Genomic DNA, 15,239 nt, shown 5'->3' with positions numbered 1-15,239 from the left:
TCAATGGAATTCTACAGTATTTCAATTAAATGTTTCAAGGACAAACATACATGTATTTAAGTTATTTTGTTTTTTGTAATGGGGACAGTAACATTAGTAATCTCTAAAAAATATATATACTTTAAGGAAAATGTTTTTATATATTTGTTCATTTTTAATTTCTATGTTTAGCTCACATAATATAATTTAAAAGTATGCATTTAGGTGTCTGTAATATAATCAATGTGGCAAAAACGAATGTAGATATTAATACATTAATTTATATAGCTTCCAAAATACGGTGGCTTCAACACACCGCCCCCTATCGGTACTCCAGTGTATATATAAATCATTGATTGTACCTCTTCCAGGACTGGCTTACTGAACCACTACAGTTTTCACACGGTCATCAGTTGGACCATTGAAACAAAATAAAAACGTGTGTGAGATTATCATAGGATAGGAACCTGTATCATAACAGTGTTGAATCGTAGCTCATTTCAGTACCTCGGTGATACTAGCTGGTTACAGAGCCGAAATAGAATTAAAGTTGTCATAAAAATTCGGAATGACTCAAAGTTATGTTATAAGCAAAAAAACATTCAAGATGCACTTTTATGTATCATAAAACTACAGACCGAAGAAATGTGATGATAATCACTTTAAAGTAGCATCAAGATAAACGAAATTTTAAAGAAGGCTCAACTCACCCAGAAAACGAAATTAAAGAAAAAGAGCATGAATTTGACACACTTCGTGCAGCCAACGACAGTCATGATGCTCGACTCTTCAGGTCCGTTAATTTAGATGAAGAAATGATTCAAGTCTGCGTGATACCAGTGTGCCCAAGATTCTAAGAAGAAACTTCTTCTCGTTCTAAGAACTCGAATTCTGTGACAGAAATCTCGAGATATGTTCACCCAGAATCGGTAGAAACTCCCCCTTTTACTAATGACGGTGTAAACCGAGACTGGAAACTGCCCACCGAGTGACGAGGGGGGTACAGAGGACAGATAAAAGAGAGCATGGCTTGTGGCTGTTTGTATTCTTCTTCGTCTTTTATTTGTAATGTTAATTTTTCTTCCTGTTTGTGAGAAAATGTTCGTACTCACGGGGCACCATTGGGAATGAGACCCTGGTCTCAATTGGGATAGCTTGAATAAATAAAAGTTTATAAAAAGTATGCATCTTCATAGGCAATAGGAGTTAGGAGGAGCAATATTCTGTTTTTTTGCTCAAGTTTGTTGTTGTTGTTGTTGTTATTATTACACTACAAACAAATATTCAACAAACAAACATACGCATTTATTTTCCAGCTAAACATTAAGATAACCTCCACTATTACACTGCTGCGTTCAAATGTCTAAATAATTAGATTAAAAAGAGCATAGGGTCTTTCTCCGCATATCTAGTCTAGGGGTCCTGGTCAAAAGTAACGCACTAAATAGGGAATTCCATTTGGGACATAATCATAGTGTAACGTCATCGTAATGGATCATTGCGGAGGCACAAGACGACAGAGGCACAAGACGACAGAGGGACAAGACGACAGAGGGACAAGATGACAGAGGCACAAGACGACAGAGGGACAAGACGACAGAGGCACAAGCCGACAGAGGGACAAGACGACAGAGGCACAAGACGACAGAGGCACAAGACGACAGAGGGACAAGACGACAGAGGGACAAGACGACAGAGGCACAAGACGACAGAGGGACAAGACGACAGAGGCACAAGACGACAGAGGGACAAGACGACAGAGGCACAAGACGACAGAGGGACAAGACGACAGAGGGACAAGACGACAGAGGCACAAGACGACAGAGGGACAAGACGACAGAGGCACGTGCAGGGAACTACATGGGCAACACCGCACTCTGTTGGCAATGCCCATAACAACACCATCATGATTTTATTATAGCCTCCTTACTCCTACCATATGGTGAAGAGAGAGGGAACTAAATTCAGAGGCTGTTGTGGCATCACTGGCCTTCTCTCTCTTTGTTCATACGAAATCACTTTGTATAAAGAGGGGCTGCATGGAGGCAAACAAATAAGTGAATGCATGAACTCCGAAGACAGTTTCAACATGCTCCACGCTTCTTACATTTTACATTTTAGTCATTTAGCAGACGCTCTTATCCAGAGCGACTTACAGTTAGTGAGTGCATACATTTTCATACTGCCCCCCCCCCCCGTGGGAATCGACGTCTTCATCTTCCACGGTGTTTCCAGAACATCCGCGTCTCTTTTTCGAGTCATTTCTGAGGATTCTGAAGAGAATCACCTCCGCGAGCACTGCTCAGTCAGAGAACACAGAGAATAGAGGATCTGCGCGTGCCTTCCTGTCTCCCCTCCTTCCGTATTCAGACTTCATATGGTGTCACAGTTGACTGCTCGCTTCCCTGCAGGCTCGAACACGAGATAATCACAGGCATTTGATCCGCCAAATGCATACGTGAAAACAACAATTACCCGCTGGAGATAAAACACAGTCACGGACACCTGCGCGAATGGGAAAAATACGCGGTGCCTGATCCAGTTATAGTAGGCTGCAGCTACCGGTTGCTCTCACTGTTTCGTTCAACGGGAAACTTGATTTGAACGTGTCGTTTTGGGGAGAAGGTAAGCGACAGTAGATACATGCGAGGAAGGATAGCAGTCTGAATAGCAAGCAGGGTGTCTCCGAGAGAGAGAGAGAGCGAGAGAGCGAGAGAGAGAGAGGAACTGGTGCTGTCCTTTCAGCACCACGGAAAGCAGTCAAACACCGCATTCACCTTGCTTACCATGAATGTCATTAACTGGTTCTACCAAAACCACCACAACAGGAAGAGAGTCTTTGTGTTGGATTCGGATTAGAAAGAAGGAACAACACCCATTTCTATCTTCTTCACCTTTCGGATTTAAACCACCATCAATTGATTCGGATTTAAACCACCGTCCATTGTTTCGGATTTAAACCACCATCCATTGTTTCGGATTTAAACCACCATCCATTGTTTCGGATTTAAACCACCATCCATGGTTTCGGATTTTAAACTCCCAATACATTGTTAATGGCATGCCATTGGCTACATTGGCTATCATTTTGAATTTAAATGTTTTCCCTCTTGTGATTGATTTCCATGACAGGTTGTGGAAACATTGGGGCATCCGGTATCATCAGAGGGAATATGTGCTAAATCAGTCCTGTCGGCCTACACTTGTTATTTAGGATCTACAGCCTGCAACCAGCAGCAGATGTATTTTGTGCATTGTCCTACAGCCTAGCCTCATCTCTTCCCTTTCCCTGTGTATGTGTTGCACTTGCACGCGTTTTTTTTCCCCCTCCCGCGGTGGCGTACCGGTGCTCATAGAGTTGCCGTTGTGATGCTGGGAACTTATTGGAGACATGCCTAAGGGACGCGATGGGCTTGAGCGACGAAAAGGATCGCATTGTGATAAACGTGGGAGGGACCAAGCACCAGACATACCGCGGTACCCTGCGCACCCTGCCCGGCACCCGCTTATCCTGTCTGGCCGAACCCGACGCGCCTAGCCACTTCGACTGGGACGACAAACATGAGGAGTTCTTTTTCGACCGCCACCCGGCTGTTTTCGCCCATATCCTTAACTATTACCGAACTGGTAAACTGCACTGCCCTGCGGATGTCTGCGGACCTCTTTACGAGGAGGAACTGGCCTTCTGGGGCATCGATGAGACGGACGTGGAGCCTTGCTGCTGGATGACCTATAGCCAGCACAGGGAGGCGGAAGAAGCGCTTGATAGTTTCGGCGGGGGTGCCCTGCTCGACCTGACCAGTAATGATGATCAGGACCCGGAGGTCGTGGCCGACCCGGGGGATGGGGTCGGTGATGAGGCAGATGAGATGACGAGGAGGCTGGCGCAGGGGGACTCTACCGACGCAAAGGCAGGGGGGCTGTGGGGTCGTTGGCAGAAACGCATGTGGGCTCTGTTTGAAGACCCCTACTCTTCTAAATATGCAAGGGTGAGTAAGAGAGATATTTCTGCTCCATAATGTCTATTTTCCTTTCCAATTGATATTAAGCCTAATGATGGATATGTGGTTAATGATGAATGAGAGATTTACAGAGATGGAGATTGATAGAGGGCCTCCAGCCATGTGATGTGGAGAGGGTCTGTGTGAGAGTGACCTTGACATGGTAGGCTAATCCACTCCCCGGGGACTCCTCAGGGATCTCTACAGCAGGAGAATGTTACTGTAACAGTCAGGTGGAAGGAACAATTATTGACCAATGGATCCTTGGCATTTGTAACCAGGCCAAATTAACTACTAGCCTACTTTCACCCCTAGATTCCATAGGGCTCTGGTCAAAAGTAGGGCACTGAATAGGGTGACATTTGGGACACAGCTTATGTCAGCAAAAACAGAGAAAGCCAAGTGCATCCCACCACGAGTATTATAACCCTTTCTTACTAAGCTGAGCCAACCCATGCCAAGCTGAGCTGTACTGCACAGGCCTATTTAAGCATCCACCATGGTTCATGGAACAGTGCTGGAAAGCACAATGTGAAAATAAAAGATCAAAGACAGCACAGTTGGCCTATGGTTCAGGTTGGCACAATAGTGTGAAAAGGTACTAAATGTCTTTGTACCAGGAACCTCCGGGAACATGAGAATAGCTTACCTGGGATGTTGGTATTTATGTCCTCTGTAGCTCAGCTGGTAGAGCACGGCGCTTGTGACGCCAGGGTAGTGGGTTCGATCCCCGGGACCATTCAGCGCAAATATGGCTAATGGTTATGCAAACATGATCTCTTGGAATATAAATGGTTGTGGTAACCAAGTGAAGAGGAAAAAGATTCGGACATATTTAAAATCAAAACAGGCGGATATTGTGTTCATACAGGAATCACATTTAACAGAGGCACTGAAATTTAGAGGAGGCTAGGTTGCAGAAGTTTATCATAGCTCATGTAATTCCAAACAAAATGTGGTGATTATTCTGATAAGCAAAATACTTAATTTTGTAATGTTGAAGCAACACTGGTGAGTTTGTCAGGCTCATCTGCATTGAGGCTCTTATAAATGGGATTCAGGTTGTGTTATGCAACATAAATGCTCCCAGCAAGGAGGACCCTGACTGTTTAAATGAGGTCAACGTTATACTGGGAAATATGGAGGGGCAGATCATCCTTGCTGGAGACTTCAACCAAGTGATGGACTATATGATTGATAGAAGTACATTTACAGGTAACGCCACAAAAAAAAAAGGATAAACTTGCAATACAGCAGAAGATATGGGCCTTACAGACATATGGAGATTAGTCCATCTTAATGATAGAGAATATACTTATTTTTCTCCCACTGTCATAAGACACACTCCAGAATAGATTTATTCTTGATATCTAATTTCATGGTTAATAATGTGATTGATTGCAAGATTGGTCCCATTGATCATGCTATAGTAGAGTTACATGTTGACATAAACTCCGAAAATGTGAGGAAGGGTAGATTTAGACTCAACACCATGCTATGACAATATGAGGTATTTAGCCAATCACTAGCAGATGATCTTAGATCCTTTTTTTTTTTAGATCAACATAGGCTCAACTGAAAAGGTTTCCACGGTGTGGGAAACTTCTAAAGCATATATTAGAGGGGAAATAATAGCACATGCGTCCAAAAAGAAGAGAGAAGGGGCTGAAGCAGTTAAAAACGATTAGAAACAGAGATGTGTGTCTTGGAAAGGGGTTTGGCAAGACATTTCACAGATAGCGCGTTTCAAACTGCCTGCAAATTGACGTTTCGTTTGCACGAAATGCATAGCTGTTTAGACTTAGAACCAGTTATGATGAGGGAGGTGAGAAGACCGGCAGGCTACTAGCAAGACAAACTAAAAATGCAGAACACTTCTAATGTAATCCCAGCAATTAAGAAGGGCAATAAGATGGTGACCTCATCCAAAGAGATAAACAGTGTGTTTCAACGTCTTTATGAAGATTTATATACATCCTCCTGTTCAGCGAGCCCCATAGATATGGAAACGTTTTTGTCTGGTATAGAATTACCTAGATTATCAGATAGCCAGGTAGAGGACCTGGGCTGTACTATAGCTGAAGAGGTGGTTAGAGCCGCCATTTTATCTATGAAAGCAGGGAAATCACCTGGTCTGGATGGCCTTCCTGTAGAATATTATAAAAAGTATATTGACATTCTTGTACCTGTATTGACAGTGGTTTACCAGGAGGCATTAAAAAAAAATGGCTCCCTTCCGAACACCTTTAATGAGGCTTTGATATCGCTGATCCCTAGTAAGGATAGAGATACTACAGAACCTGGGAAATGTTAGAGCTATCAGATTCCTTAATGTTGATTGTAAGATTCTTACTAAGACCCCTTGCGATACGCTTAGAGAAGGCACTACCTAATGTCATACATAGTGACCAAGTAGGATTTATTAAGAACAGGACCTCAACTGATAATATGAGGAGGCTCTTCCATCTCATGTCGTTAAACCGCTCAAATATAGTTCCTACCGCTGCCGTCTCCTTTTAGATGCTGAGAAGGCATTTGATAGGGTGGAGTGGGCTTTTCTCTTAAGAACCCTAGAAAAATGTTGGTTTTGGACCTGACTTAAATGTAAATGGATAGGGGTCCTCTATTCCAATCCTAAAGCAACAGTACTGACGAATGGAACTATGTCTCCTTTATTTAGTCTTTCTAGAGGCACGAGGCAGGGTTGCTCGCTCTCCCTCTCCTGTTTACCATAGTTTTAGAGCCTCTTGCGACAATGATAAGAACATATTTATATATTATATTTTTTTGTTGTTGTCATTTAGCAGACACTCTTATCCAGAGTGACATACAGTTAGTGAGTGCATACATTATTATTATTATTTAATTTTTTTCATACTGGCCCCCCCGTGGGAATCAAACCCACAACCCTTGTGTTGCAAACGCCATGCTCTACCAACTGAGCTACATCCCTGCCGGCCATTCCCTCCCCTACCTTGGGTCAATTGTAGCGCCGCCCCATGGGTCTCCCGGTCGCGGCCGGCTACGACAGAGCCTGGATTCTAAACAGGATCTCTAGTGGCACAGCTAGCACTGCGATGTAGTGCCTTAGACCACTGCGCCACTCGGGAGAGACATATCCAGAAATTAGGGGTGTACATGGAGGAGGAAAAGAACACAAGCTGCTTACGTATGCAGACGGTATTCTACCGCTGGTCTCTGATCCTTATCAGTCTGTACCACCATTACTTACTTGTATTGAATCATATTCTAGGATGTCAGGCTACAAAATTAATTGGAATAAGTCGGAAGCGATGCTCAATGTTACTCTGGAACCGTTCCCCCATTTAATTAAAAATGGTTCCTACTGGGATGAAATATTTGGGTATTTAGTTGAGCTAAAATTTGGAGGAGGTGATGGGGACTACATTTTGAGCCACTACTAGTCAAGATTAAGACCAATTTAGAAAAAAATGGGAAAATATGAAACTTTCTTAATGGGAAAAGATCAACGTGATTAAAATGGTTGTGGTCCCACAATTTAATTATATCTCTGCAATGTTACCTATGAATATTTCAGACCGGTATTTTAAACAATATGACAAATTAACTGAATACTTTTTGTGGGATAGGAACAAACCCCGGATCAATATGAAGAAAGATGTGCTCACCAAGGGATGTAGGAGGCTTGGGTTTAGCAGATGTTAAATTGTACAATTTATCATTCGAAATGGCTAAATTGGCGAATCATTGGGGCAAAAGGGATGCTGGTTTGGATTGGATAACAATAGAACAGGAACTAAGTTATCCTTTCACCCCTGTTGATACTCTGTCACATAGTCTTACAGGGGAGAGGTCTGTTGATACTCTGTCACACATAGTCTTACAGGGGAGAGGTCTGTTGGTACTCTGCCACATAGTCTTACAGGGGGAGAGGTCTGTTGATACTCTGCCACATAGTCTTACAGGGAGAGGTCTGTTGATACTCTGCCACATAGTCTTACAGGGGAGAGGTCTGTGATACTCTGCACATAGTCTTACAGGGGGAGAGGTCTGTTGATACTCTGCCACATAGTCTTACAGGGGAGAGGTCTGTTGATACTCTGTCACATAGTCTTACAGGGGAGAGGTCTGTTATACTCTGCCACATAGTCTTACAGGGGGAGAGGTCTGTTGATACTCTGTCACATAGTCTTACAGGGGAGAGGTCTGTTGATACTCTGCCACATAGTCTTACAGGGGAGAGGTCTGTTGATACTCTGTCACACATAGTCTTACAGGGGAGAGGTCTGTTGGTACTCTGCCACATAGTCTTACAGGGGAGAGGTCTGTTGATACTCTGTCACATAGTCCTTACAGGGGAGAGGTCTGTTGAAACTCCCAACCCAATTTTACTACACTCAAAAGAGGTGTGGTGGACAGTACACAAGATATGTGGAATTTCACATCTAAAACAAGGATACTCATCATTGTGGCACAATCCTAAGCTACGGATAGGAAAGAAGTCTGTGTACTGGAAACAGTGGCTAATGAAAGGAATTCATACTATAGGTGATCTGTACAATGAACATGTTTTAATGTCATACTCAGATTTGGTACAAAAATATGATGTGGGAGACAAGGGACATTTTTATTTTTTACTGAATATTTAGTCATCTGCAGAGTAAAGAATGTAAAAACCTCAGAACAACATGGCAAATTGACCTTAAGTGTGAAATTGAGGATGATACCTGATTGAAGATCTTGTCCAGCTCAGGGAAGCCAGGGAGAAACTTACTCAATATAAAATACTACATACGTTTTATTGAACCCCAACAAGGCCTCATAAGGTATTCGGGGTGGACTTCTAGTCCAACTCAGGAGGCGTGTTCACCATCCACTGCTTCCGAGGATATTACTCACTAATGTTCAGTCTCTGGATAATAAAGTAGACGGGCTCAGGGCGAGGATCTCCTTCCAGAGAGACATCAGGGATTGTAACAAACTCTGTTTCACGGAAACATGGCTCTCTTGGGATATACTGTCTTCCATACAGCCAGCTGGGTTCTCAGTACATCGCGCAGACAGGAATAAAGACTTCTCCGGGAAGAAGAAAGGCGGGGGTGTATGTTTAATGATTAACTACTCATGGTGTGATTGTGATAACATACAGAAACTCAAGTCCTTCTGTTACATTTACATTTACGTCATTTAGCAGACGGTCTTATCCAGAGCGACTTACAAATTGGTGCATTCACCTTATAGCCAGTGGGACAACCACTTTACAATATGTATTATTATTATTATTATTATTATTATTATATTTTTTTGACTATCGCCCGTATCACTCACTTCTGTCATCATGAAGTGCTTTGAGAGGCTAGTTAAGGATCATATCACCTCACCTTACCTGACACCCTAGACCCACTTCAATTTACTTACCGCCTAATAGATCCACAGATCGATGTCAATCGCCATCGTACTGCACACTACCCTATCCCATCTGGACAAGAGGAATACCTATGTAAGAATGCTGTTCATTGACTATAGCTCAGCATTCAACACCATAGTACCCTCCAAGGTCCTGGACTTCCTGACGGGCCGCCCCCAGGTGGTGAAGGTAGGAAACAACATCTCCACTTCGCTGGCCCCACAAGGGTACGTGCTCAGCCCCCTCCTGTACTCCCTGTTCACCCATGACTGCATGGCCAAGCACGCCTCCAACTCAATCATCAAGTTTGCAGACAACACAACAGTAGTAGGCTTGATTACCAACAATGACGAGACAGCCTACCGGGAGGAGGTGAGGGCCCTGGGAGAGGTGCCAGGAAAATAACCTCTCACTCAACATCAACAAAACAAAGGAGCTGATCGTGGATTTCAGGAAACAGCAGGGGGAGCACGCCCTTATCCACTTCGACGGGACCGCAGTGGAGAAGGTGGAAAGCTTCAAGTTCCTCTGCGTACACATCACTGACTATCTGAAATGGTCCACCCACATAGACAGTGTGGTGAAGAAAGCGCAACAGTGCCTCTTCAACCTCAGGAGGCTGAAGAAATTTGGCTTGGCACCTAAAACCCTCACAAACTTTTACAGATGCACAATTGAGAGCATCCTGTCAGGCTGTATCACTGCCTGGTACGGCAACTGCACCGTCCACCACCGCAGGGTTCTCCAGAGGGTTGTGCAGTCTGCCCAACGCATCACTGGGGGCAAACTACCTGCCCTCCAGGACACCTACAGCACCCGATGTCACAGGAAGGCCAAAAAGTTCATCAAGGACAACAACCACCCGAGCCACGGCCTGTTCACCCCGCTATCATCCAGAAGGCGAGGTCAGTACAGGTGCATCAAAGCTGGGACCGAGAGACTGAAGAACAGCTTCTATCTCAAGGCCATCAGACTGTTAAATAGCCATCACTAGGTGGCTTCCACCCGGTTACGTAACCCTGCACCTTAGAGGCTGCTGCCCCATATACATAGACTTGGAATCACTGGCCACTTTAATAATGGAACGCTAGCCACTGTAATAATGTTTACATATTTAGCATTTGTTATATACTGTATTCTATTCTACTGTATTTTAGTCAATACCACTCCAACATTGCTCATCCTAATATTTATATATTTCTTAATTCCATTCTTCTAATTTTAGATTTGTGTATTGTGTGTATTGTTGTGAAATGTTAGTTACTACTGCACTGTTGGAGCTAGAAACACAAGCATTTCGCTACACCCGCAATAACATCTGCTAAATATGTGTATGTGACCAATACAATTTGATTTGATTTGATTTGATAAGATGGGGCTGACCAACAATTCTCCGTGTTGGAAATGCCAAAAAAAAAAACACTGGGACATTTTTACACGCAATATGGGAATGTACATTAGTGCTACCGTTCTGGAAGGATGTTTTGAAATACCCGGAGGAACGGTTGGGGTTAACAATTCCAGTTTCACCGAGAATATGTCTCTTGGACGATAGAACAGAATTACCTAACGTAACTAATGAGGAATTTGCACAGATCACTGTTGGTATGGTTACAGCAGCCAGCTAGAGTAACCCTTAGAATCTGGAAGGGTCACGTGACTCCTACTCTGAAACAGTGGATAGAATCAATGTTGGAGGTAGCATCTTATGAACAAATGCTTGCTAGGATCACTGGTAGAAACGACAATTCTAGAAGCTGGAAGCGTTTTATTTGTCATGTTTCTAAGACAGGGAGGTGATTACTTACATTTACATTTTAGTCATTTAGCAGACGCTCTTATCCAGAGCGACTTACAGTTAGTGAGTGAACTCATTTAGTTCTGTATTGTAGCTTGTGAGATGCTATTTGACTGTGTATGTGTGCTTTGTTGGAGGATATGTCTGGATGTCATGCTCAATGTTTTTATGCTGTACAATGTTTTATTTTTTATTTGTTTGTTCGTTTGTGGAAAAAAATGAAAAAATAAATACAACTTTAATAACAAACAAAAAACGATGTATATGAATCCTCCTGGAATAACCTGGTGCCAGATCTGTCTGTGCTGTCTTGCTGAGTGTGACAATGGCCAAAGGAGTTGGCAAGACAGCATCAACCAGGCTACTCTTGGACATGAGAATACTGTTGGCAGTTTGAGAATACCTGGGATGTTGGCAGGTTGAGAATACCTGGGATGTGGACAGTTTGAGAATACCTGGGATGTGGACAGTTTGAGAATACCTGGGATGTTGGCAGTTTGAGAATACCTGGGATGTGGACAGTTTGAGAATACCTGGGATGTGGACAGTTTGAGAATACCTGGGATCTTGGCAGTTTGAGAATACCTAGGATGTTGGCAGTTTGAGAGTACCTGGTAGGTTGGCGGTTAGTGTTGGTTAAAATAACTGGCTGGGTGGATATTGGCACTTAGTGTTGGTTAAAATACCTGGCTGGGTGGATATTGGCAGTTTGTGTGGGTTAGATAGGTCAGGTCAGCATGTTGAGTAAACCAGATCTTTAGCTCCGGCAGCAGTCTGATGGCAGACCTCCAGACTGACACAGAACACAGGCCGCTGCTCCACAGCTGGAGAGAGGAGGTTCTTGGACCTGTTATTACGGGCAGGCTTCCATCTGGCCTGGTCCAATGCCCCTCCATGGTGGTGATAATGAAACGAGTTTGCACCCTAAGACATTTTGGTAACATTTTATTTAAAGCATTATAAATTGTTGTAAGTAAATCCTGCTGGTGTAATGCATTATAACTTGTTGTAAATATGTATGAGATCATATGATACTTTTAATAAGGCTTGTACGTTACCTCTGTGTATCAACATTTTAATTGAGTGAAAATGGCTGGTATAGTCAGGATGATTATAAGATATTATAAGGGGTCATACATGCTCATGACAAATATAACAATGCATTAATGCACGGTCCAAGTAGAATGTTTAGACCAGCCAGGTGAAACTGCTGTCTGTCCTGCCGCTTGTGTAACATGGTGGTTGATGTCATTACAGGATAAGGTGGGCAAACGGCCAATCAACATGGAGTTAACGCTCTGACGTTATCACCCACTATAACAGTAAGAGTTATATATAGGTCCGGAATACACAACACCGTTAAGGTCAGAAATACAGTAGATTAATTAATTGAGTTCAGCCGTTCAGATTGGAGTTGTTGATTGATTGTTTATGCCTGACTAGGCTCTTGTTGTGTGGTAGACAGGGAAGACAAGTTGATTGGTGAGTGGTGATTATTAAACAGAGTGAAAGTAGCCTACCTATCAAATGCGAAGTATCTCGTCCTCAATTTTTTTGTTTTATTATAAAGTGAGTTTCATAGAACTCTTTAACTCGGACCGTTGTCTAAAATCCCAAACGCCGGAAACCATTCAGAGCTACCATACATTTCAGTGTGAGAGCCACATATTTCAGTGAAAGCGATATATTTCACTGCGAAAGCCAAGAAGCCATACATTTCAGTGTGAGCAAGACAGAACCTCCGTAGTGAAGTTTGACTGAGCTTTATGGAGCACATAATGTAATTGACTAGGCCTAGATCACAGTGTCTGTTAATTATAAGCAGTATTTTAGGTAGATTCAGATTCGGAATTCTGTGTGGTTCAGATTCAGATTTCTGTTTGATTCAGGTTTGATTCAGATTCAGATGTGATTCAGTTACACGTTGTAATGAAGTAGGGCAAAGTTTGACGGAGCTTTGTGAAGCACAGCATGTGGTTAATTATACCTAGTGTTAATTACAGACTGAAGTATTCACAGTGGACACATCACATGACAGTGGAACAACCCCCTATCACTGTCTCTGTTCTCACTCATCGAGAACATCAATTAGGATTAGCCAACCAGGGCAAGACCATAGAAATATAATCTATTCATTATCTAGTCATTCTATTTCTATGGGCAAAACAACCCTGATCGTCACCATAGAGGCCAGTATTGTCCCTGTATGGTCTGGCAAAGACAGCTAATGTAAGGAGCTACCTTATGGCTGTCGCTAGGAACATCAACAGGGATTAGCTAGACCGGGCAGTGTTCATTAGGGCATTACGGTTTTTAAATGTTTTGCAACGGAAAACAAAAATGAGAGTTTCCTATTGGACAAGTCCCAGGTAGTTCCCTCCCCGTTTCAGTCTGTTTGCTTCCATTTGGTGCCTAAGACAGACCTTCCTTAGTGATCCAGGACAGACCTTCCTTAGTGATCACCATCAGAGGACAGACCTTCCTTAGTGATCCCCATCAGAGGACAGACCTTCCTTAATGATCCCCATCAGAGGACAGACCTTCCTTAGTGATCACCATCAGAGGACAGACCTTCCTTAGTGATCACCATCAGAGGACAGACCTTCCTTAGTGATCACCATCAGAGGACAGACCTTCTTTAGTGATCACCATCAGAGGACAGATCTTCCTTAGTGATCACCATCAGAGGACAGACCTTCCTTAGTGATCACCAGCAGAGGACAGACCTTCCTTAGTGATCACCATCAGAGGACAGACCTTCCTTAGTGATCACCATCAGAGGACAGATCTTCCTTAGTGATCCCCATCAGAGGACATACCTTCCTTAGTGATCACCATCAGAGGACAGACCTTCCTTAGTGATCACCATCAGAGGACAGACCTTCCTTAGTGATCACCATCAGAGGACAGACCTTCCTTAGTGATCCCCATCAGAGGACAGACCTTCCTTAGTGATCACCATCAGAGGACAGACCTTCCTTAGTGATCACCATCAGAGGACAGACCTTCCTTAGTGATCCCCATCAGAGGACAGGCCGTTAACTGTATGACCTGGTAATGATATGACCTGGTGAAGATATGACCTGGTAATGATATGACCTGGTAATGATATGACCCGGTAATGATATGACCTGGTAATGATATGACCTGGTAATGATATGACCTGGTAATGATATGACCTGGTAATGATATGACCTGGTAATGATATGACCTGGTAATGATATGACCTGGTAATGATATGACCTGGTGAAGATATGACCTGGTAATGATATGACCTGGTAATGATATGACCTGGTGAAGATATGACCTGGTAATGATATGACCTGGTAATGATATGACCTGGTGAAGATATGACCTGGTAATGATATGACCTGGTAATGATATGACCTGGTGAAGATATGACCTGGTAATGATATGACCTGGTGAAGATATGACCTGGTAATGATATGACCTGGTAAAGATATACAGGCATGCCTTGTGAGCTGCATAACAGCAGGGTTGGGGTCGATTCCATTTCACTTCAGTCAATTCAGGCATTAAACTGAAATTCCGATTTCAATTCCAATATCAAGAGGGTTGAAATGAAGGATTTTGGCTGTAGGGGGCTGATATATACAGCAAAATGAAGGCAGTTCATACACTTTTAAAAACATTACAATACATTCACAGGTTTCACAACACACTGTGTGCCCTCAGGCCCCTACTCCACTACCACATATCTACAACACAAAATCCATGTGTACGTGTGTGTGTATAGTGTGTATGTTATCGTGTGTGTGTATGCATGTGTCTGTGCCTATGTTTGTGTTGTGTCACAGTCCCGCTGTTCCACAAGGTGTACTTGTATCTGTTTTTTTAAATCTAATTTTACTGCTGGCATGAGTTACCTGATGTGGAATAGAGTTCCATGTAGTCATGGCTCTGTGTAGTACTGTGCGCCTCCCATAGTCTGTTCTGGACTTGGGGACTGTGAAGAGATCTCTGGTGGCATGTCTTGTGGGGTATGCATGGGTGACCGAGCTGTGTGCCAGTCGTTCTAACAGCCAGCTCGGTGCTTTCAACATGTCAACAC

General features: G+C 43.2%; 1 protein-coding gene across 1 annotated transcript in view; it reads left to right on the top strand.

Annotated features, from left to right (window-relative positions):
* Positions 1–2,221: 2,221 nt before the first annotated feature.
* The window catches only part of LOC121531580 (potassium voltage-gated channel subfamily C member 1-like), a 47,950-nt gene continuing 34,932 nt past the window's right edge, over positions 2,222–15,239 (top strand). The window contains exon 1 of the mRNA XM_041836858.2: positions 2,222–3,968. Coding sequence (XP_041692792.2) covers positions 3,387–3,968 — 582 coding nt within the window. The 5' untranslated portion in view covers positions 2,222–3,386. The remainder of the gene's footprint in view (positions 3,969–15,239) is intronic.

The sequence above is a fragment of the Coregonus clupeaformis genome, unplaced genomic scaffold, assembly GCF_020615455.1.
Source record: "Coregonus clupeaformis isolate EN_2021a unplaced genomic scaffold, ASM2061545v1 scaf1137, whole genome shotgun sequence".
NCBI lineage: Eukaryota > Metazoa > Chordata > Actinopteri > Salmoniformes > Salmonidae > Coregonus > Coregonus clupeaformis.
This window is presented reverse-complemented; position numbering and strand designations above follow the sequence as displayed.